This window comes from Phlebotomus papatasi, chromosome 3 (assembly GCF_024763615.1).
Source record: "Phlebotomus papatasi isolate M1 chromosome 3, Ppap_2.1, whole genome shotgun sequence".
NCBI lineage: Eukaryota > Metazoa > Arthropoda > Insecta > Diptera > Psychodidae > Phlebotomus > Phlebotomus papatasi.
In genome coordinates this window covers 83,583,570-83,606,273 of record NC_077224.1, presented here as the reverse complement: position 1 = coordinate 83,606,273, position 22,704 = coordinate 83,583,570, and the positions used below count along the sequence as shown (strand labels likewise).

Here is a 22,704-nt window from a genome sequence, read left to right as displayed (position 1 = left end):
TAGCTTTCGATTCTCGATAAGTTTTGTGCTAAATGTTTCTGTTGTACTAAAACAATAGAAGTGTACTCAAAGAAATTCTGTACTAAATTATACATTTTATCTTTAAATTGTTCTCCAACAATACTCGAAACGATTCTTTTTATCAAAGTATTTGTTTATGTCTTCAATAACAGCCTTCTACGTGTACTAAAAAAAATTATTTGTATAAACCTTGCTAATTTCTTGGAAAATTTTGAGTCTTTTTTCTACATTTTGAAATATAACATTCAAGAAATCTCTGTTCTAAAAAATGTCATGTACTAAAAAAAATAGTACTAAAACCAATATCTGTTCCCTGGAACAGTATTTTACTGAATAGAAAAAGCTTCGTAAACAAATTGAGCATCAGAATATCAATTGATCTCTAAATGGTTTTGCGTGTGTGACATTTGACTTCTTATGTTTTTCAACAAACTAAAAATAAATAATTGACACGATAGAAGTGCAGCTATAAAATTTATTGTTTTGCAGAAGAAAAAAAAATGGGAAACATCACCGTGAGATGATGTGCTGAAAAGAGATTGTCCATTTTGACTTGGATCATTCATAAAGAAATCGAAAGGAGGCTTAAATGAATCTGATGAGATCATAAAAATCCTACTGAAAGGTTGATAAATGGATTAATATTGCAAATAAGCATTCAATATGTTTGCCTATCGAATGATAATGTTGATTGGTGTTACCAAATTGAATAATTTGTGAGATCTCACACTAAAAAGGTGCTTCTTTAATATTTAAAATGTTGCTTTTTTTTGCCTTAGGCCTAAGATAGACACAGTGTCTCTCACTTTCGGTGTAAATTGAATTTATCGGGAAAAGATTTGTGTTGAATGTTAATGCAATCAATATGCAATTTTGTGTTAGAGGTTGGAGAAAAAAAAATTGTTTGGAAAACTGAAAATTCCAAATGATATTGGAATGTGCGAGAAAGATGCCAAAGAAAAGGAAAAACTTGTTTTTTTTGGCCATAGCGCTGAATATTTATGTGGAATTGGCTCTTTGGACAAGAATTTTTATTATTTGCGTAAGAAATTCGATTGGTAAAAATGGGCGGGAATGTATGAGTGTGACGAAGAAATCTGGCCAAAGATAAAGAAGCTCTCATCTTCTTTCCAATTCCGAATATTTCGCTCATGAATACATAATAGTGCTGCAAAGTTATTCGCTGCTGAATGATTTCCTCATCAAATTTGCTTGGGTGAATTTTCCAATGTGGAGGAAAATTGACTGAAAATACGATGAGATTGAACGAGTTTTTGGGCGAGAAAGAGAGGGGAATTTTGTGCGAAGAAAAGTTAGTTGAAATGCTCAAGTAGTCAATAAGGAATTGAATTGATTGATATGAAATTGGCTAGGATATGACTACTTGAGGATAAGTTCGATATTTGAACTTGTTAAATTTTGAACTTTCAACGCTCTTATATTGTTTTCACTAATTGAAAATGCAAACTTTAAGATGTCTTAAAGTTTTGAGAGGCTCCTGGTTCTCAAACAAAGATTGATTGTCTACGATCAGCCGATTAAGAGACTAATCGGCGCCGATTAGCCGATCTGTTACGCAAAAGTCACTCAGTAACCGTACTTATTGAGCCTCTGTCTGTTTTCAACCATTTCGTCTGCGGACTGAATTGAAACATCTTTTTAAATTCTGTACTAAAAAACTGTTGTGTACTAAAAAATGTTCTGTACTAAAAGCTATCCTGTAACAAAAAGTTAAACCTTTATGGTGCTATTCCTATGAAAAATGATAAGGGGAAATGTTTCACCTGAATTTTTTTTTAGTACATGGCTTTTGAGAAGCGCTTCTGCATAGTAGACTTTTCTTTATGTTGGTTCTTATTATGACTGTTTTTTTTTATTTTGACATAGGAACAACCAAGTATCTATCGGCAATCAGTCGGCAATGATTATGGAGACTACTCGGCGCCGATTAGGCGATTTGTCACACAAAAGTCACTCACTAATCGTACTTATTGAGCCTCTGCCACTTTTCAACCATTTCGTTTGCGGACTCAATTGATATTCTATACTAGAAAAAGTTTAAATTCTGTACTACAAAAAGTTCTGTACTAAAAAAACTGTTCTGTACTAAAAAATGTTCTGTACTAAAAAATATTCTATGCTAAAAATATTCTGTACTAAAACTAATCAGTACTAAAACTAATGTGTACTAAAAACTATCCGGTACTAAAAAAGACTAAAGCTTTATGGTGCTATTCCCATGAAAAATGGTAAGGGGAAATCTTTTTCCTTATTTTTTTTTTAGTACATGGTTTTTGTCCCAACGAATCCTTTAGTGCTTCCGGAACATGACGTGGACTGGAAAAAATAGTCATACTACGGACTTACACAAAGAAAAGTCAACAACACAGAAGCACATAAGAACAGCCACGTACTAAAAAAAACATGTTCATGAGGAGGATTTCCCTTTCTATTTTTCTCTGGAGTAACATATTTACGGCGAGGAATAATATAAAAATGAGAAATCTTTCTTCAGAACATTTTTTAGTACATGTCTAATTTTATATAGTCCAGTATGATAATTTTTTCTATGTATTGGTTTGAATCACGACAGTTTTCCTCAGTCTTCACCGTGTACTAAAACCATCAAATCGTCGTGACAGGAATTCACACAAAGAAAAGTTGATAGCGCAAAAGCACATTGGAACAGTCATGTACTAAAAACAAAAGTGTTAAGGAAAAGGATTTCCCTTTTTATCTTTTAACTGCAATAGCACCATAAAGCTTTACTTTTTAGTACAAGATATTTTTAATACAGAATATATTAGTACAGTTTACTTTTTAGTACAGAATTAAATAAAAATAGTTTTAATTTAATTTAGTCCGTATGCGAAATGGTTTGATATAGTGACTCTGACTTTTTTCCGACAAACTCAAAAAAGTGTTGGGTTATATTGATCTTAACCTAAAGTACTTTAGACTTGAAATCTTTTTTTCGAAATATTATGCATTAGGGTACCATGAAGGGTTATTCTTTTATATATTTTCATACACATGACATAGAAAATGGCTAAAGATTATTCAAATTTTAAATAAATTATATTCTAACCTTAATTTTGTTACTAAACTGAAATTATTATTTCAAAGACCTTTTTTTAAGTGAAAGAAAAAGATTTTTTTTTATTAAATAAAAGTTATAAATTTCCTGTAAAAATACGAGCTAGTTTTTTTGAGTTTAGGTCGTACATAACCTCAAATTCTGGAGTAACCTTGTTACGAGCAAGATTTCCAAGGTTTTTCTTTCTGTTTCTAAAAAACAATTTTATGGAATTTTTTTGGAAGTTCTTTTTGGTTAATCGTTTGGTTATTCAAGATTCAGTTTGAATTTTTTTAATACAGGATTTTTCTTAATTAATTGGTATTTTGGAAATGTAATCTTAATAAAAAAATGTTTCTATGGAAATTAATTCTTTTAAAACTTGAATAATTTATTTTAAGGGTTTAATTGCAAGAAGTTGTAGAATAATATAACCTTGCTTCTTATTGTATATTCTTACATTAGTATTTTTGAAGAAGTTTGTGAGTATCACCAAGTTTTTGCACAAAAAAAATTTTGAAATGTTACACTGCTATGTTGGTATAGGAAAAGTAGATGTACTTTTAGTACAATTTTAGTACATAACCTATAAAAGTGAGTATTAAAGCGCGAAAAAGGAATTCAAGATTCTCAGAAAAGTTTTGAGGAAAAACTAGTTTCAAAATAAAAATTTTGAGATTATGAAAAAAATCGTACATAATTAAGAGGTTATGTAGAAAATATAGGTGTTGTTCTTACATAATCTCATTCTTTTTTTTATTACAAATTGAGGGGGTCCGTGGTACAATTGGTAAGAGTGTTCGGATCTTATTTCGGAGCGTTCGGAGACACTTGATTTGACTGTCAAAGTTGTGAGTTCGAGTACTGCCCGGTGCAAATGATTGAAGCGTATGAATAGACATTTTTCACGAAACATTGTAAACTGACAATGTACAAAATGGCAGGAATAGCACCAGTACGTCAAAATAAATAGAAATAAAATGTTACAAATTGAAGGAACCTTCTTATGATTAGTTTTTAACAAAAAATTTAGGTTATGTCAGAACCTAACCTCACTTTCAGTGTTCTTTTTAACCTTTTCTCGTTTAAAAGGTTGTTTTTATCTAACCAAACTTCCATTGCTGGTTATTTTGCAGTGGTAGCCACGACCGCATTCGTATCGACAGGTTCTCATGGGCCACCGTGGCGGAAACTCACCGCCGCGATGTCCACGTCCTTTCAGAACAGAATGTCGACGCTGGTGGCGTCGACAGCGGCTAGTGCTCTGTCATCATCATCATCACCAATGACGGCCTCAACGAATGATCCAAAGGCCAATGCCGGCATCGTCCTTCAGGGCTACTATCGTAAGCTCAAGACGATGAAAAAGAAGTACTTTGTGCTGTACAGTGATACAAAAGAACGTTCGGCACGCCTTGAGTACTATGACAGTGAGAAGAAGTTTAAGACGAATTTTGGCCATCCCAAGCGCACAATAGTTCTGCGCACGTGCTTCAATATCAATCGACGCACGGATACGAAGCACAAATGGGTGGTGGCCCTCTATACCAAGGATGACTGTTTCTGCATTGTCTTTGACAATGAGCAGGATCTCAACACGTGGCTGAGGAACCTGCTGGCGCAGCAGCGCGGAGATGATTCAACGGGTGACCCACCGAGGCCCAATTTCGGTGAGTGAAACATTTTCTACCCTTTCCCTCTATCTAGCGCCCCCTTTTATTGCTCTCACCCATTCGCAACATTATGACTCTCGGCGGACCGGATGGGAAGGGTTACTCATGGAAAATGATAAGATGATGATGATGTAGATGCGACTCTGACGCACAGAATTTTCTATAAGGGGTCAATCACTTTGCCTTTTTGTTAGGAAATTGGTCATCAATCATTCAATGTTTGTTTCCTTCAAAAAAGAAGAACTTTTCATCTAAAATTCGGAAAGTGTACTAAAATGTACTAAATATTTAAAGAGGTATATTTTAATGATTTGTTGATGTTCATATTTCAAGTTCATATTTCCGAATACATTGCTTCTACTTGAAAACACGATTAAGTATTAAAAGTGTACTAAAATATTTTTTGCCATTTTGAAATTCTTAATCTGTACTAAGTGAAAAGAGAATTCTAAGTTTATCTTTTTACTTAGAATTTCCATCGAAAACAGTACTAAAACAGGTACTAAATATTTTTAGAATTATACTCAAATTGCTTATAAAATCTTACGTTTTTTTTTTTGCAAAAAAAAGTTCATCAGTAATAAAGTTCATCATTTTTGTTCATCAGTAATGTGATGTTTGTACTAAAATGTACTAAAAATTTTTAGAAGTATATTTTAGTTATTGATAGTTGTTCATATTTCTAGTTTATATTTCTGAATATACTGCTTCTATTTGAAATCGCAGTGATGTACTAAAACTGTACTAAAATATATGTATTTTTAAAAATTTTTAAATTTTGAAGCGAAACTAGCTGATAAGAAAATTTCAAGTTTATCATGCGTTTAAATATGGTTTTTTAGTTCTTTGGCTTTTATGTCCTTTTCCTGAGAATTTCAATTTGAAACAGTACTAAAAGATATGTGCTAAATATATTTAAAATGATATTTAAGCGACTAATATAATCCTACACTTTTTTTTTCTTCAAAAAGTGAATCACTTCAATTTTTGTTTATTAAATCGTTCATTAATAATTTGATATTAGTAGTAAAATATTGTACTAAAATGTACTAAAAATTTTAAGAAGTATTTTTTAGTTACTGATAGTTGTTCATATTTCTAGTTTATATTTCCCAATATACACCTTTTACTTGAATTCGCCATGGTGTACTAAAACTGTACTAAATTCTTTTTGCATTCTTAAATTCTTAAGCGGTACTAGTTGACAAGAGAATTTCAAGTTTATTATAAGTTTAAATATGGTTTTTTAGCTCTTTGGCTTTAATGTCCTCTTCCTGAGAATTTTACTATGAAACAGTTCTAAAAGATATGTAACTAAATATATTTAAAATTATATTTAAGTGACTAATATAATCCAAATTTTTTTTACAAAAAGCAATCACTTTATGAAATTGGTCATCAATAATTTTATGTTTGTACTAAAATGTACTAAAAATTTTAGGAAGTATTTTTTAGTTACTGGTAGATGTTCATATTTCTAGTTTATATTTCCAAGTATACGGCTGATATTTGAAACCGCAGTGGTGTACTAAAATGTTGTACTAAAATGTACTAAAAATTTTAAGGAGTATATTTTAGTTACGATAGTTGTTTATATTTCTTGTTTATATTTCCCAATATACACCTTTTACTTGAAAACGCCGTAGTGTACTAAAACTGTGCTAAAATATTTTTTTAAAACATTTTTAAATTCTTATACGGTACTAGCCGACAAGAGAATTTCAAGTTTATCATACGTTTAAATATGTTTTTTTTTCAGTTCTTTGGTTTTTATGTCCTTTTCCTGGGAAATTTTAATATGAAACAGTACTAAAAACATGTACCAAATTTTATTAAAAGTATATAGATAAGATTAATTTAATATTTGAAGTTGAATGTTTTCCTAAACATCGATTTTCTGAAAAAAGAACGTGAGTTCAAATTAAAAAATATTTTAGTACAATTATCAGACGTCTAATATCAATTACATTTATTTGAAGAATATGCGCAAAAGAGTGTCAAATTTAGAACATTTACTCGTTGAATTTATAAGTAATTTGAGCAAACTCTTCAGCAAATTTTATGGTTCTGATTTTATCCCAAAAAGACAAATCTAAAAGAGTACTAATAATAGTACTAAATCTTTCTGACTTCACAAAAATCAATTTAAAATAATTGATTTTATTCAAAGGGAAGTTCAATATTACTTAAGAAAGCAATATTTTTTGTTTCTGCTTTTTTTTTTTTTAGAAATGCGAATATATTTATTTCAAGGGAGTACTAAAAATACCGAAAAACCTGATTTAGACATTTAGAGGGAAAAAGGGAAGTTTGCATTGCGTTCTTAGCAATTTGATCAATTAATTTAATATCTGATTTCTGAATTAGGTAGAAAAATCGAGTGTACTAAAAATAGTACTAAATATTTCTATGTTCCTTAAATCATTTTTAAATTGTTCATTCTATTCAAGAAAATCTCACGAAATGATATTTTAAATATGTAATGTTTTTGATTTATTTATTTATTTTTTGTAAAGAAACGCAGAGATGTACTCAAAGGAGTACTAAAAATATCGAAAACTCCGATTTAAATATTTAGAGGGAGAAAATGAAGATTGTATTGCGTTTTTAGCAACTTCAGAAACTTATTTTAGTCTGATATCTAAATTAGGCGGAAAAACCGAGTGTACTAAAAGATGTACTAAAAGTTTTTGAACCCCCAAAGGGCAATTTAAAGTATTTTTAATACATTTTTTCAGTAATCATTATAATTTCCTGGTTGTCAGATGTAAAAATACGTTGTACTAAATTTGTACTAAAATGTCTGCTCTCTCTTTTTACGGATTTCTTGCGAGTTTAATATCCCGCAGCATTAGTGTGCATCATTCTCTCATCGAATAGCCCTCGGTTTTATCTGTGGCATTCTGAATGAATAACAATTCAGTGTTCTAAGGGGGTGGGACTTGGCTGTTTTTTTTTGGAGGGTTTTGCACGACCATTTCACTTGTGACACTTGTGTGTTATCCATTCACTTGGCAATTTTGTGTGACACGCGTCTTACACTGGATAAAATTGACATTTATATGCATAAGGAAGTAAGTTTTAAGTGATACAAACACATAAAAAAACGAGAGGAGAGTCGTAAATGCTAAACGACATTTTATTGCTATATCAAACACTTAACTCCATCCCGGGATATAGCAAAAAAAAAGAGTATAAGAACTTTCCCGCCTTCTTTCACATGGTGTTCTGGACAAAAATTTACATTTGGGATGATGTAAATATGCTTTTTTTTTAGTTTGGCAATGCCGACAAACATAAATTTAAATGTATCTTGAGTGATTAATTTGTCAGTGTCTTAATTATGTTTTTTTTTTGTACCTTTTCAAATTGAAGGTAATTTATTAATTGCTAAAAGTCGGGGATGTGTGACAAATATTTCTCACAGGAAATTTCAAATGAGGCTTCTTTGGGCCCAAGATGTAGCAGAAAAAAAATTATGAGTATTTTAATTAAGATAAAATGCTCTAATTTCAACTTTTTTTTTGTACAATAGGCCATAGTTGTAAAAAAAAAAGTTGAAAGTAGTGCAGTTTTTTTTTTATGATCGACTTAATAAAAAAAAGATCCGAGATTTCAATGAAATTCTTCATTATAGTGACTTTTTTTATGATATCTTCTGGGTATATCTTATTTTATTGGTCACCTTGTGCCTAAAAAAAAATTGACTGCAAAAGAAAGTGGAAAGAATAAATCCAAATAGAGGTGTTTTCGTGGTTGACGCGATAAAAATTATTTGCTCAATATTAAATCAATTGTGCTCCTGAGTTTGATTGTACTTTGGGAAAATTTATTTGTTTAATTTTACTGCTGAGCACTGATGTTAAACTACGCGGGGGTGCATTATTTTACGCTGTAGGTCTAGAGAAATTTACGTGTAAAAAATTGCTTAATGTAATTTACAAATATTGATAATTCGTGGGCTTTAAATGAAAGTTTTTCAAGATGAAGCTTTGGTAAAATACCGCTAGTGGCGCTGAAATTTGACAAACGTCAAAAACATAACCTCAAATGTCAAAAGCATTTTTATTTTTGGTTTTTTTCATTTTAGTTTGAGTTTTTAGACTAACTTATTTTGGCGTTTATTCGGTTTCAAAAGGTTATTGCTCACCCTTGATTTAGAATACAATGAAAATGTTTTTTCAATAATTTGCTGAATTAATGAAAAACCTAGCTCGGCTTTGACATGAATAAGCATTCAAATGCACTTACACAGCGAGCACCAGAAGCTAAGCGAATTCAATTCGGTTGAAAACACGTATTTTCAGCTGAACTCGGTTAAACCAAAAACGACACTCGCGATCGAGGGCCATTTCCTTTTGGTTAGCACTTTTTATTCGAGGACTGCTAACGAATCATCATATTTGTGGTAAAACTTTCAACTACACAGTTGTGTATGTTTTTTTTACACAATTATTACACATTTTGTGCAAAACACTTTGTGTATAGCAGTTCTCATACACATTTATGTCGATTTGCTTTGTACATTGTACATTCATGATGAAAGAGCCAATTTTTTTCCGTTCTTTAAATGTGTTTACTTAATTAAAGTCACACAATACGTAAATAATTTCTTTTTGTTTTTTTACTGTCTTTCTACCTTGCAGAAAAAATTCCAATTACAAAGTTGTGTGTATTTTTTACACAGTTATTACACATTTTTTGCGGGACATTTTGTGTGTGACTGTACGCAAAAATTAGACCCTCATGGAAACTGTGTTACGAAAATTATGATAAAATCGCCAATAGTTTTTCTTACCGTGCTCTAAATGTGTTTACACAATTAGAGTGAGACAAAAGGTAAGGAAATCTCTCAGAAATTGTCCTATCTTTGGCTGTTTTATTATGCCATGTTTTTCTACCTCGCGGAAAATTTTCAACTACAGAGTTATTGCATATTCTGTGTAAAATACTTTGTATGTAACAGTACACAAAAATTACACATTTGTATAATTCTCTAGATAGGTTTTGACACTATTTGAGTTACACAACTTGTAAAAAAGACTCCTTGAAAATCGTTCGGTCTTTAGCTAAGTATTCTTTTCTTTGTGTGTATTATTCACGCAATTATTACCCATTTCGTGAAAAAAAAACACTGTGTGTAGCAGTACACAGAAATTACACATTTTGTATAATGTTCTATAGGTTTTTACTCTTTTTGAGTTACACAGCTTGTAAAAAAAATCCTAAAAAACCGTTCGATCTTTGGCTGAGTATTCTTTTCACTGTGTGTATTATTCACGCAATTATTACCTATTTCGTGAAAAAAAATACTGTGTGTAGCAGTACACAGAAATTACACATTTTGTATAATGTTCTATAGGTTTTTACTCTTTTTGAGTTACACAGCTTTTAAAAAAAATCCTTAAAAACCGTCCAGACTTTGGCTAAGTATTCTTTTCTCTGTGTATATTATTCACGCAATTATTATACATTTTGTGTAAAGCACAGTGTGTAGTAGTACACAAAAATTATACATCTGTGTGATACTCTATAGATGTTTACGTTATTTAAGTTACACAATTTGTAAAAAAAAATCCTTAAAAACCCTTTGGTCTTTGGCTAAGTATTCCTTTCTCTGTGTATATTATTCACGCAATTATTACATATTTTGTGTAAAGCCATGTGTGTAGCAGTACACAAAAATTACACATTTGCGTAATACTCTTTATGTGTTTACTCTTTTTGAGTTACACAACTTGTAAAAAAAATCCTTAAAAATCGTTCGGTCTTTGGATAAGTATTCTTTTCACTGTGTGTATATTTTAAACAATTATTACACATTCTGTGTAAAACACTGTGTGTAGCAGTACACAGAAATTATACATTTTGTATAATGCTCTATATGTTTTTACACTATTTGAGTACCACAGCTTGTAAAAAGAATCCTAAAAAATCGTTCGATCTTTGACTAAGTATTCCTTTCTTTGTGTATATATCACACAATTATTACACATTTTGTGTAAAATACTGTGTGTAGCAGTACAAAAAAATACACATTTTTGTAAATTTGCATCAAAATTATGGTTAAAGAACTTCATATATTATTTTACACAATGAGTTTACACAATTGGAATTACACAACATGTAGAAAATTCCACATAAATACCGGTGAAATATGTATTTTAATATCTGGGTGAGATTTCAATCCATATCTTTTGATGTCACTCTTGAATATCTATCGTAAATAATATTTGGGTATTATTTTTTTGTCGCTTGGGGAGAGTAGTCAATAAAAAACAATAATAAATGTACAGGCATAAAAAAAGGCCAAATTCCATTGAACAAACAAGAATGTGAAGTAAGAAGTTAAGGCAAAAAAAAACAAGTGAAGCTTTCTCGCAATATTTTTCCTTGTTGTGCTGTATGTAAACAAAATTCTCAACACAGGTGAGGTGAAGGTTTTTTTTTGCTTCTTACTTAATATCAATCTTTCAGTTTGGGGGGTTTTTCGAAAAAAAAAATATGTTCAGTGTGTTTTTTGATTTTTTTTTGTTTTTGAAGAATCGCGTTTAGTAGATTATCAGGAATTTTTATGACAAAATCACAAACTTGATGATTAATCAGTATCTTCCATGAAAATTCTTGCGTAAATGTCAATGGTCGCGTAGGGAATGTGTTTTAGTGAAGTGAATGAGATGGGATGATGGTTCTAAAACCGAGAAAAAAAACTTTGAAAAGATTGGGAAGAACATGAGGTTTAAAAATGAGAATTGAGAATGAGGAACATCACTGGAAGAACCCAAAGATCCATGTGAAAAAAAACGTTCCAAGACCGCTAAATCATTTTCGTTTCTGTTCCCTCCAATAAAAAAAAAAAAACAATTTAAAAAAAAAGAAATAAAATGAAAAAATAAACGAGTCACATGAAGAGAGTTTGTAAAGGAAAGATGTGCAAAAAGAGGCACATTTTGTGATTGTTTTTGTTGCCTCATTCATTCACTCCATTTACAACTTTACTATTAAAACTTACGTTACACACTCACGTACTACAAATCCATTTAATGTTGCGCTTGTTTCTATCGAAACTACGATTGTATTAGTCTTACAATGTTGTTTTGTATGAGTTTTAGATGATGGGAATAACCATCAATAAAATATGTATTAAATTGTTCCGGAAGCTACTGTGACCCCTTTTTTCCTGTTTCCCAGCACAAACTCCTCTATTTCTTTACCCTGACTCTTTAATTTTTCAATTTCCACCTTCAAAAGCACCGAAAAAAAATAGAGAAAACAGGTGATTGAATCCTTCCCATAAATTAGGGAATGTTTACTTAAGAGTCCAAGTGGGGAAATTAATAACATACAATTGAAGGAAATTCGTGTCAGCTGCATGAATTTTTCTTACTGAATATCGAAATTAACTTTTTCTTCGAACAACCCCTATAGGGGCTAGGACTTAGGAAGGGAAATTAAATATTAGTTAGCTAAAAGTAAAGCAAGCACTGGAATTTGTGGTTAAGGGGTAATTTGGAAATTTGTGTCAAGACTCATTAAGAATGCAAGCCCTTTGAAGGAAAAAAGAAATTCGTGGTTAATATAAAAAATGTATTTTTTTTATTTTTTCACTGGAACACTTTTTTAAAATATCGATTGACTTTTATCGATTTTTTAAGGATTGAGTTCCAATATTCCTATCAAATCGAGATTAAAATCTGACAAAAACCTTCAAATGTCATCTGGTAACCCTAATCGATGAATTCCGCTTTAACGCTTCTTGAACAAAAACAATCTCCGGAAAATACAACGCAGTAAAAAACTAAGGGAAATTGTAAAACATTTTCAGATTGCCTTTGAAGGATTATTTTGAAATTGAAGATAAATTCTGGCAACCCTAATCGATGAATTTGCCTTTTGACAGCTATGAAAGCAAAACAATTTCAAAAAGTGATATCATATTACGAAAAGAGGAAAATTAAAAGCCCATTTTTGAATTAAAATTACAATTTTGAAATTGCAAATGTCTTCTGGCAACCCTCATCGATGAATTTGTCTTTTGACAGCTATGAAGGTAAAACAACCTCAGAAAATGTTATAGCGGTGAAGAGGGAAAATCATAAGCTCATTTATACTTCTTAAACATTCACAGATCTTTTATGAGTTGAAATTATTTATTTGGAAATATCTTATATATTCTGGCAACCCTAATCGATGAATTTGTCTTTTGACGTCTAAGAAGGCAAGAAAAAGCAAAAACGTTATTTTATCATAATCTCTGAAGAGAAAAATTATAAACCTTATAAATCCATTTTTACTTCTTTAAGACTCACAGATTGTTTTTCAATTAAAATTATAATTTTGAAATTGCAAATGTCTTCTGGCAACCCCTAATCGGTCAATTGCACTTTAGTGTCTGTCAAACAAAATCCATCTCTGGAAATTGCAACATCGTGAAAAAAATAGGAAGATTTTAAGATATTCCTACCTCTTAGAGATATTCTGATTGCCTTTGAAAGATTATATTTAGATATAAGATATACTCTGGCAACCCCAATCGATGAATTTATCTTTTGGAGACAAAACAAATTCAAAAAGATGCTATCACATTGAGGAAGGAAAATTATAAGTCCATTTATGACCCTTATACCCTCTCAGATTCTTTAAAATTAGAATAATTGGTTGGAAATTGCTTATATCTTCTGGCAACCCTAATCGATAAATTTGTCTTTTGACAGCTAAAAAGGGAAGAAAAAGCAAAAACTTTATTTTGTCAGTGGTAAATGTGATAAATTATCACATTATCTGAAGAGAAAAATTATAAATCCATTTCTTCTCCTTTAACACTCACAGATTGTTTTTCAATTAAAATTTTAATTTTGAAATTGCTAATAGCTTCTGGCAACACTGAATCGATCAATTGTGCTTTGTTAAAAAAAAACGATCTCCGAAAAATGCAATGAAGTGAAAAACATGGAAATTTTAAGATATTTATGCTTCTTAGATATTTTCAAATTGTTTTTAAAAGATTGTGTAGAAATTTCATATATACTCTGGCAACCCGAATCGATGAATTTGACCTTTATCAGTTACAAAGTTGAATTCAGAAAACTAGTCATAATATTTTAAGGATTAAGAAAATGAAGCATCTATGATAACAAAAGAAACCTATTTTGCGTCTAATTTGCATCTCGACTGAAGTATATGCTTAAATGTTTAATTTTTTACCGATTTTAACCTATGGAGATGGAATGAGAATAGCAAAACCTTTCCAAAAAATCCAAATGTAAGAAAAGCGAAAGAAATAGGCCCTCCAGAATGTTTGTTGTTTGCACTTAGAAAATTCGATGTCGAAAGTTCTGTATAAAGTTCCATTGGGGGGGGGGGGTTACTGAAAACCGAAAGTCGATATTTCGTTCCGTTTGGCTTCTTGTTTCGGAACAGGTTTACTGTTGAATTGCAGTGCAAATTATTTAATTAAAATCACGAAATGAAAAGTAACTTAAAGAAGACAAAGTTTAATTTAGAATTAGGTTAAGTAATGTCTGCTTCAGACTGGAGGTTTAGCCCAGTTCTCGAAGGTCTCAAAAATCTAAGTAACTAGCAATTTTATTGATTTTTAAAAATCAAATGCTACATTTGCCATCAATATCCAATCCTAATCAACAATTTCCTAAAAATCGTGCCTGATAAGGAATTAGAGGACTTAAACCAGATGGCTAAGCCTAAGGTCTAAAGGCCGTATAACTGTCATTATTTATTGCCGCTCGAAGTTCACAGACGGGATAGTTCTAAAATCCCTCCGTCATTCTGTTTGTCCGTCCGATTGTCGCTAGCTCTACAGGCGAAACGGTAAGAGATAGCAAATTGGGGCTTACGGGGGGCTCCCGATCTTTAATATGCTCCTCATTCCCCTAACTCCCCCTTTCCCCTCCAAATGCCATGTTTTTCCGGGATTATTTGAAAACGGGTCGTGTGATTCTTTTTTGAATGTCTTAGAGATTATCTAGGATTTCGTCCTTAAGCGAAAACGCCGTTCATACCAAAGGTTTTTCAAGGTCAAAGGTTAAAAAGATTCTAGAGAGCGTATTTCTCATCCAAATGGTATCATGTTTAAGCTCGTTGGAACGGTCTTGGAATTTATGATAAAACTGAAGCGGTTCCAATCGGTCCGGAATCGGTAATGATCCGGTTCATAACCTTTAAGTAATTTTTAATCCAAATTCAATTATATTACTTTTAAAACTATTTTGGGGATCTCTTGAATGATTTATGAATCTGTTAAAATCGGTTGCAAACCGGTAAACCGTAAATGATGCTAAAGAGCTAAAGTATCTTGTCATTGAGTGTTTAAGTTACAAGTTGGAGCACTTTGCAAAGCCTGGGACGCCCTGCCACCCCATTTTTATTTTATTTATTTTGAATTATTAATTTTCAATAATCCGTAATATTTTATTAAATTATTTCTGGATCAATAAGTTTCATCTGTTTTAAGTGATAAAAAATTAATAAATTTTAGAAATAAATTTGTAATGAATGCCAACGGTCATATAAAGCATTGTATTCATTTTAATTATGAATAACTTCATAATATTTTTTAAAAGTTTACAAACAACATTTAATTTAATATTCAAATAGTTGACCTAATCTAAAATAATTCTATTTATTCGTTCATATGGAAGTCGATAATAGTGAAAACCCCTCAATATTTTAACCACGTGAAAGGGCGCAATAGTAAAACCTAAAAAGACCATCAACGTCAATAAGTTATGAAGGAAATACCGTGTGTCAATTAAATTTACTACAACCATTCACTAGCTGGGATTCAATGGGTTATGGCCTGTCAATACAGTTTTTAGAGTCAATTATTGGAGAATTCTGGGAAATGAAGGAAAATTGTATCAATTACCATTTTTGATGATATTTTCACAGAAATTCACCCATGTTTTCCTCCTTACATTTATGTGTTTTTCCCTAACATTATTATGATAGACAATGGCACAAAAATCTATTTTAATTTGGGCTCCCGGTGACCTTTCTCTATGGGAATTTTCTGTTATTACTTTTTCTCGGTCATGTGATTCTCTTATGCTCACATAGGCACACGTGCCTGAAGGTTGGGAAGATAAAATTACAGGTGGATGAGGTTAAAATGACTAAGGGGAGAACTAGAAATGGGAAGTATAAGTGAAAAAAAGATATGTCAATTATTTTTCCATTAAAAGTGCGTGAATTTTTGGCTCAGTTGAACTTCACTTGCAAATTATTAGTATTGTACGCGAGAAACATTAATTCACTTCAGTGCCTTCAATGCTAAATTAACCAAAAAAGCTTTACACGGGTTAAGTATTGCCTAATGTAACTTGACTCTCCCAAGGTACTTAACCAAAAAAAAAAACTAATAGAATTTAATGACTTAACTTAAGACTTGACGTTGTCAAATTATAAGCTAACCACTCTACTTATTGTAACCTTATTCAGTAAAATAGTTTAAATATAACCTAACTTTGATTCGAGGTAATGGATCTTAATGCTTCTTGCTTTACAGCGACGCCACCTTACGGCAATTTCACTTACATCTAACTTCACTTTATACAGTGCCCGCTATCTAATCCGGATCGGCGTAATCCGTACGAGTTCTCGACGGTTACATATAAAATAATTTTGAGGTTATGTATGCATGTCTGTTCAACAATGAAAATGAATTATCCTGTGATTTTTTTGTTTAATTAATGAAGTATAATAGCATAGAATTCTCTATTTATATCTTTTTAGTCTTCTTTATAACTTTTATTATAATTCTACAAAAAACCTTGTATTATATTATCGAGACGTTGAACAAATTCAGAAATTTCATCCTGATAACGAAGCGGACATCTGTCATATTGTCTCCAAATCATTCGAATAATGAAACGGCCACTGTACTTCAATTAGGTAACCTAAACAAATAACCCAATGTATCCTGGAAAAAACGATTTTTATAGCTTCGTGTAAACATTTTCAATTTTGTGAAGTGAACATTAGCAAAACTATTTCTTTCAGCAGTAAAATTCTCATAAAAAAAACTGTCAATTCATCGATTAGGGTTGCCAGGGGATATCTGAAATTTTAATGTAAAAATTGAAAAAAAAATGAGTGATTTAGAGGAATAATTTTAATAAAAAGTCTTACTCAAGATTTTTCTGCTTCATTGCCTTCAAAACACTTACTCGTCGATTAGGATTACCAGGAGAATTTTGGAAAATGACTGGAATTATTCAAGAAGAAAAATCCTAGTGAAACGATTAAGAAGCGAAAACTTGCTAAACATTCTATATTGTTCATTCAAACTAGGGTAAATTAAGCAAATTCAAAACCTGCTCCAAATGGAAATTTTTCGCTACTCCAAATGGAGACGTCATTGTTTTCATGATAAATACAGTACTAAATTATTATATTTATATATTTTCTATACCACAGTTTCATTATTTAGTTAATCTTGCTCCAAATAAAGCGAAAATCCATTCATATTCACAAATTTTAATTTGTTAATTTCTTAAAAAATTAAAAGTGTACCTTTTCACTATCGAATTTTTCATCGATCGACCATGTTTTCCAATTAAAATCACAATAAAGTGACTGTTGTTTATTCGTTTGCTTTAATATTTAACGTCATATTTCTGAGTAATTTGAGTTAAATTAAGTACTAATCTTCATTGTTAACGGTACGTGAAGTTTTTAAATGAAATAATTACCTATTTCGTGAACAGAAAAGGTTTTTCTCAAGTGTCTGCAAATGCTTCAATAGGAAACCCCGGAAATATGATATTTTTGGGGAGATTTTCTTATTGTTTTAGATGGGAAAGGAGAAAAGACCAGGAATAAGAACAAATCCTGCACTCAGGAGCAACTCAACAAGGTTTTGGAAGCCTTTCGTCGCGGTTTCACTTACAATGTTTGTCTCCAATTAGAAACTTTCCCTTGTCTCCATTTGGATTAATTTGTTTCCAATAGAAGCATTTTACGCTCGCGTATTTTTCTTGTATTTAAGAAGTTTTCAAATTACATCTAAAGAATTTTCACTAAACAGTCACATTCTAGAAGAGTCAAGGAGCAAATTTATGTAATTCTCTTCAGAAAAAATATGAACTTAATGTTTTGAATCTTCTGTCAAAGTTAAAGCGTCTGGAAATGGTTTGGAATTAGGACATTTACCCTATGAGTGATTGAGAAACAATTTGAGGAAAAATAAATTCTTCAGTCAAATGCAACATTCTAGGGGAATGTAGGCATGGTTCGCACAGAGTGAACCTTCAAGCGATGCGAATTTTCTCTTTGTTTTCAAAGAGCTGACTTACCATTTCTCATCTCGTTTCATGAGCTTAATAATTATCTATCATATCGCTAAGAAGTGACGAACTAGTTTTTTGCAAACAAAGAGAAAACTTGCGTTGTTTGAAGGTTCACTCTATGCGAACCGTGCCGACATTCCCCTAAGTTTATTTTGACATTACTTGAAAACACGATCTCATCGATTAGAATTGCCAGAAATTTCTTGGGGCTCTTTTAAGTGATTTACAAATCTGTTCAAATCGGTTGTGAACCGGTAATGAACCGATTAAAAACCGATAAATAATTTTTATCCGAAAATCATTTTTATTATTCTTATAAATTATTTTTATGGAATCTTTTGACCTTTTTTTAAGAATCGGTTTAAATCGGTTCAGAATCGGGAAACAATTTATTTTTATTAACAATTTTTTTTAATAAAATGTCCAAGTATCGTAAGTTTCTCAAGCTTCGGACATTCAAGTGGGCTGAAGCTAGGACAACTGAGAAATTTCTTGGGGAGCTTTTGAGTGATTTATAAATCGGTTTAAATCGGTTGTGAACCGGTAAACGGTAAATGACGCCAAAGTACTTTTAAGGTACACCATCTAAGTCACGTGTTCGAACATTTCACAAAGCTTGGGATACTTTGCCATCCCTTTTGTCGGTAAACTTGTCCAAATTCATTTGAGCATGAATCACAAAAATTAAATTAATAATTTGTCTCATCTGAGATTCCCCTCCAACGTGCCAACTTTTTTTTCCACTTGATGCTATCTGAAATGTTTATTTTTTTAGTTTTTGTTGTTTTTTTTTTGTTTATTAGTTGTTGTCTTTCTTTGCCCATCTTTGATTATAATTTCATTCCAGAAACTCTTAATTGTAAATTAGGCTATTTTTGGCTATGCTCGTGGTGCAATAAATTCTTCTTTGCCGAAATTACTTACAATTTATTAATTGTTACTCGCATTTTAATGACTTCTCTTGCAGGCGAAATGCGAAAAGCCACTGTGAGTGAATTTTATTGCTTCAAAAATGGCTTATTACATAAAAGTTCTACCCCATATATTTTCGCATAAGACGACAAGGGGGAAAAGGGAGTGGGAGATTGGCGGGAAAATGGCCCTGTGGTGGGTGATTTAAGTAAAGGAAAAATAGAGGAATATTTAGGGACAAAAGTTGCAGAATGCGCCAAAAAGGGCATCAATAACACTCTTGGAGAGTGAATAGTTGGACTTTTCAAGGCAATGCGTCATTAATAAATCAGTAATGTTTATTTATTTTTTGTTTTTATATGTTTAACATCCCTCTGGATCCTTTTATCCATTTTTCTTGGCCCCTTACAAGGCCCTTTCCTCCCTTTTCTTTCTCTTTTTCCAATGATATTTATGAGAGATTTTTGCATTATTGTACAGTACACTTGAATGCAATGAAGAGGCACAGCAGTTGGGAAAATGTGAAAATTTACTTGAGAATAAATTTATGGGCTAACTAAACATTTTCTTCCCAGAATGGTATTTTCCAACTTCTTGTTGGCCAATGCGGACGCCGGGTACTTTGCCAAGCTTTATCACATTTGGACATTCTCTGGAGAAAAAAATATGAGAATGCATGCTCGTTTTTTTTTCTTAGTTGTCCTAGCTTCAGCCCAGTTGGATGTCCGAAGCTTGAGAAACTTACGGTACTTGGACATTTTATTAACAAATTGGTTTATAACAATAAATTGTTTCCCGATTCTGAACCGATTTAAACCGATTTTTAAAAAAGGTCAAAAGATTCTATAAAAATAGTTTAAAAGACTAATGAAAATGATTTTCGGATAAAAAATATTTATCGGCTTATAATCGGTTCATTACCGGTACACAATCTATTTGAACCGATTTATGAATCATTCAAAATATTGCCCAAAATACACCTCGGGATTATTTAATTGAATTTCGAATAAAAACTAGTCATCGGTTATGAACCGGTTCATTACCGGTTCGAAACCAATTGGAACCGGTTCAGTTTTGTCGGAAATTCCAAGTCCTTTCCAACGAGCTTAAACATGATACCATTTGGATGAGAAATACGCTCTCTGGAACCTTTTTAACCTTTGACCTTGAAAAACTTTTGGGAATGATTCAACGGTATTTTCGCCTAAGGACGAAATGTCCACCTGGGTAGTCTCTAAAATATATTCAAAAATGAAAAAAAAATGGAACGAAACGTGTTCGAGCAATCCCAAAAAATATGGGTTTTGGAGGGGAAGAGGAGGGATGGGAGAAAAATAAGGGGCATGTTAACGATACTTGAGTCGACTTATGGGGGGGGGGGGGGTCCCTCGAAGGTCCCAAGTCACTATCTTTAGCCGTTTGGCTTCTAGAGCTGGCAACAGCTGAATGGACAGACGGGCAGCGTAAAAGAAAGATTATATATAGGGGACACCGGGGCAGAATTAGCCACGGATAGGATTAGAAATAGTGGCATGTTATAGTTTGCCTTACACGGTAAAAAATTTCGGCACATATTTGTTCCAAAAATTAGTTCGTCCACGGACACCATAATTTTTGGCACAATCTTGTTTATTTTATGAGACTCAAAAAGATAATCAATATTAGTAACGAATTCGTTTCAAAAAGTTGCTCGTCCAGGGACACCGAAAAGTTTTGGACTAAATTTGTATCTTCTAGGAGAAACATAAAGATACCTAATGTTAGTAAGGAATTTGTTCCAAAAATAGCTCGTCTAGTATAAAATCGTATCCCTCCGCTCACTCAGTCAGCCGTCACCGAAGCGAAGAGGACGCCAAATCTATGGCAATTTTCGTGCTACATGGTTTCACTTTTCTAATTCGAGATTCCCTTCCCCCTCCTGCTGCCAGCACTCGCATATGATTTCGTCATGCACGCGTCTGTATAAAACACTCTTAAGTTGATTTTTATTTGATGTTCCTTATGAACTTTCGCCGCCGAAATCCATCTCGACTGAAGTATAAGCCTTAACTGTAAGACGACATCACTTACACGAATTTGTTCCCGACAATGGGAACAAAAAGATTCCCCTATGAGTAACAATTTCGTTCCAAAAATTACCTCATTACAGATGTAGGAATAATATTGTTATAAAGCAAATGTATCAATTTTTTCCTGAGAGTGGGAACAGAACAGCCGAGTGCAACAAATTCTATTCCAATTTTCAGGAACAAATTTGTATAAAACGAAATCAACTCAAATTTGTAGACATTCCACTGTATCAAAACGGTTCCAAAAGAAAACTCTAACAAAATTGTAACTATATTTCGTAACAAAACTGTAAAGAAAGCTTTTTGGAACAAACAAATAACTTCTCTAGGTACAAATTGATTCCAAAAATATTTGTTCCAAGGAAAACTTGTTCCAATATTTTGGTCAGTGTCCAAAAGTTTTTACCGTGTAGATGGAATATTTAGGAAGCCATTATTTTATTCGAATAAGATATCTTCTTTCCTATTTAATTAAATATTTATCAGCCTGATATATTTTTTCTACGAATTATACGCAATGAAAAATTTCATTTGCTGGTTAATTCTACCCCGATTTCCCCTACTGACGTTCGAGCAGTAAAAATGGTTAATTGACCTATTTATTTTAGAAGTAATAAAAATCATTCAAGCAGAAAAGGTAGGCTATAAGGGAACCTGGGGTAAAATGAGACAAAAAAGTTATAGAGGAAGGCTTTCAAGTTTCGCACACACCGACTCTGGCTTCGAACACTTTATATTTTTCCCATGTTCCAACAATCTGACCTGATTCATTAAAGGAATATGGGAAGAATATGAAGTGTTTTAAGGTAGAATGCATAGAAAATGTGCTAAGTTTGAAAGCTTTGCCCCTATTACATTTTCACGCCATTCCTGAAGACCAGAGAGATTCCAACTAGAATTGACAGCGTTGGCGGAAATTGGAAAACATGATAAAATAGCTCTGAAAATATGTTAAAAATAACCAAAAAAAAAGTTATTTTTATTTGTTTTTCACAAAGTCATGTTTTATCAATTCGAAACCCAAGTGAAACGTCCACTTTACTATTAGCAGAGGCGTATCAAGCCTAATATAATGTGAAGCTATTTTTCAATTTTTCTTGTAGAAATTTTGCAGCTATTGCACAGTAACTTAAACAAATTTGCTCATAGTTCTTGTATTATTTCGGCGAACATTATGAAATATGTATTTTTCGATAGATTTTAGTGCACGATTTCGAAATATATCAGACTGATAAATCAATTCTCTTTAGGAAAAAGCTTGCCAATAGTCTTCAGTGTCTCTATGCAAAAACGTATGGAAAAATGAAATGTCGAGAGGTCCCTGACTATTAGGGTATCTGGCGGATTGTACTGTATTCAGATCTTCCGGTGTTCGTCAAGGGTAACTTCTTTTCCTCAATTAAAAACTATAATTTTTCTCCAAAGCTTTCGACCCTTGGTATGGGTCTTCCTCCAATTTCCCAGTCCAAAGAGGATCTTTGATTTGGATTTATATATTTCCTTCTGACATTTGCTAATTGAAGCGACGACTTGTGAATGAGGTGGCAAAAGGGGCAAAAGCATAATATTTAAAATGCTTGAAGAGCATAAGGGAAGGGTACACAATAATCTATGTTTTCCCATCCATTTTCATGGAGAGTAAGAAG

The 22,704-nt window shown here is 32.0% G+C and overlaps 1 protein-coding gene across 9 annotated transcripts in view; it reads left to right on the top strand.

Annotated features, from left to right (window-relative positions):
- Positions 1–22,704, top strand: part of LOC129806091 (insulin receptor substrate 2-B) — a 326,272-nt gene that overhangs the window by 67,146 nt on the left and 236,422 nt on the right. For all 9 annotated transcript variants that reach the window (XM_055854433.1, XM_055854428.1, XM_055854426.1 and 6 more), the window contains exon 2: positions 4,234–4,767. In XM_055854433.1, coding sequence (XP_055710408.1) covers positions 4,302–4,767 — 466 coding nt within the window. In that variant the 5' untranslated portion in view covers positions 4,234–4,301. The remainder of the gene's footprint in view (positions 1–4,233; positions 4,768–22,704) is intronic.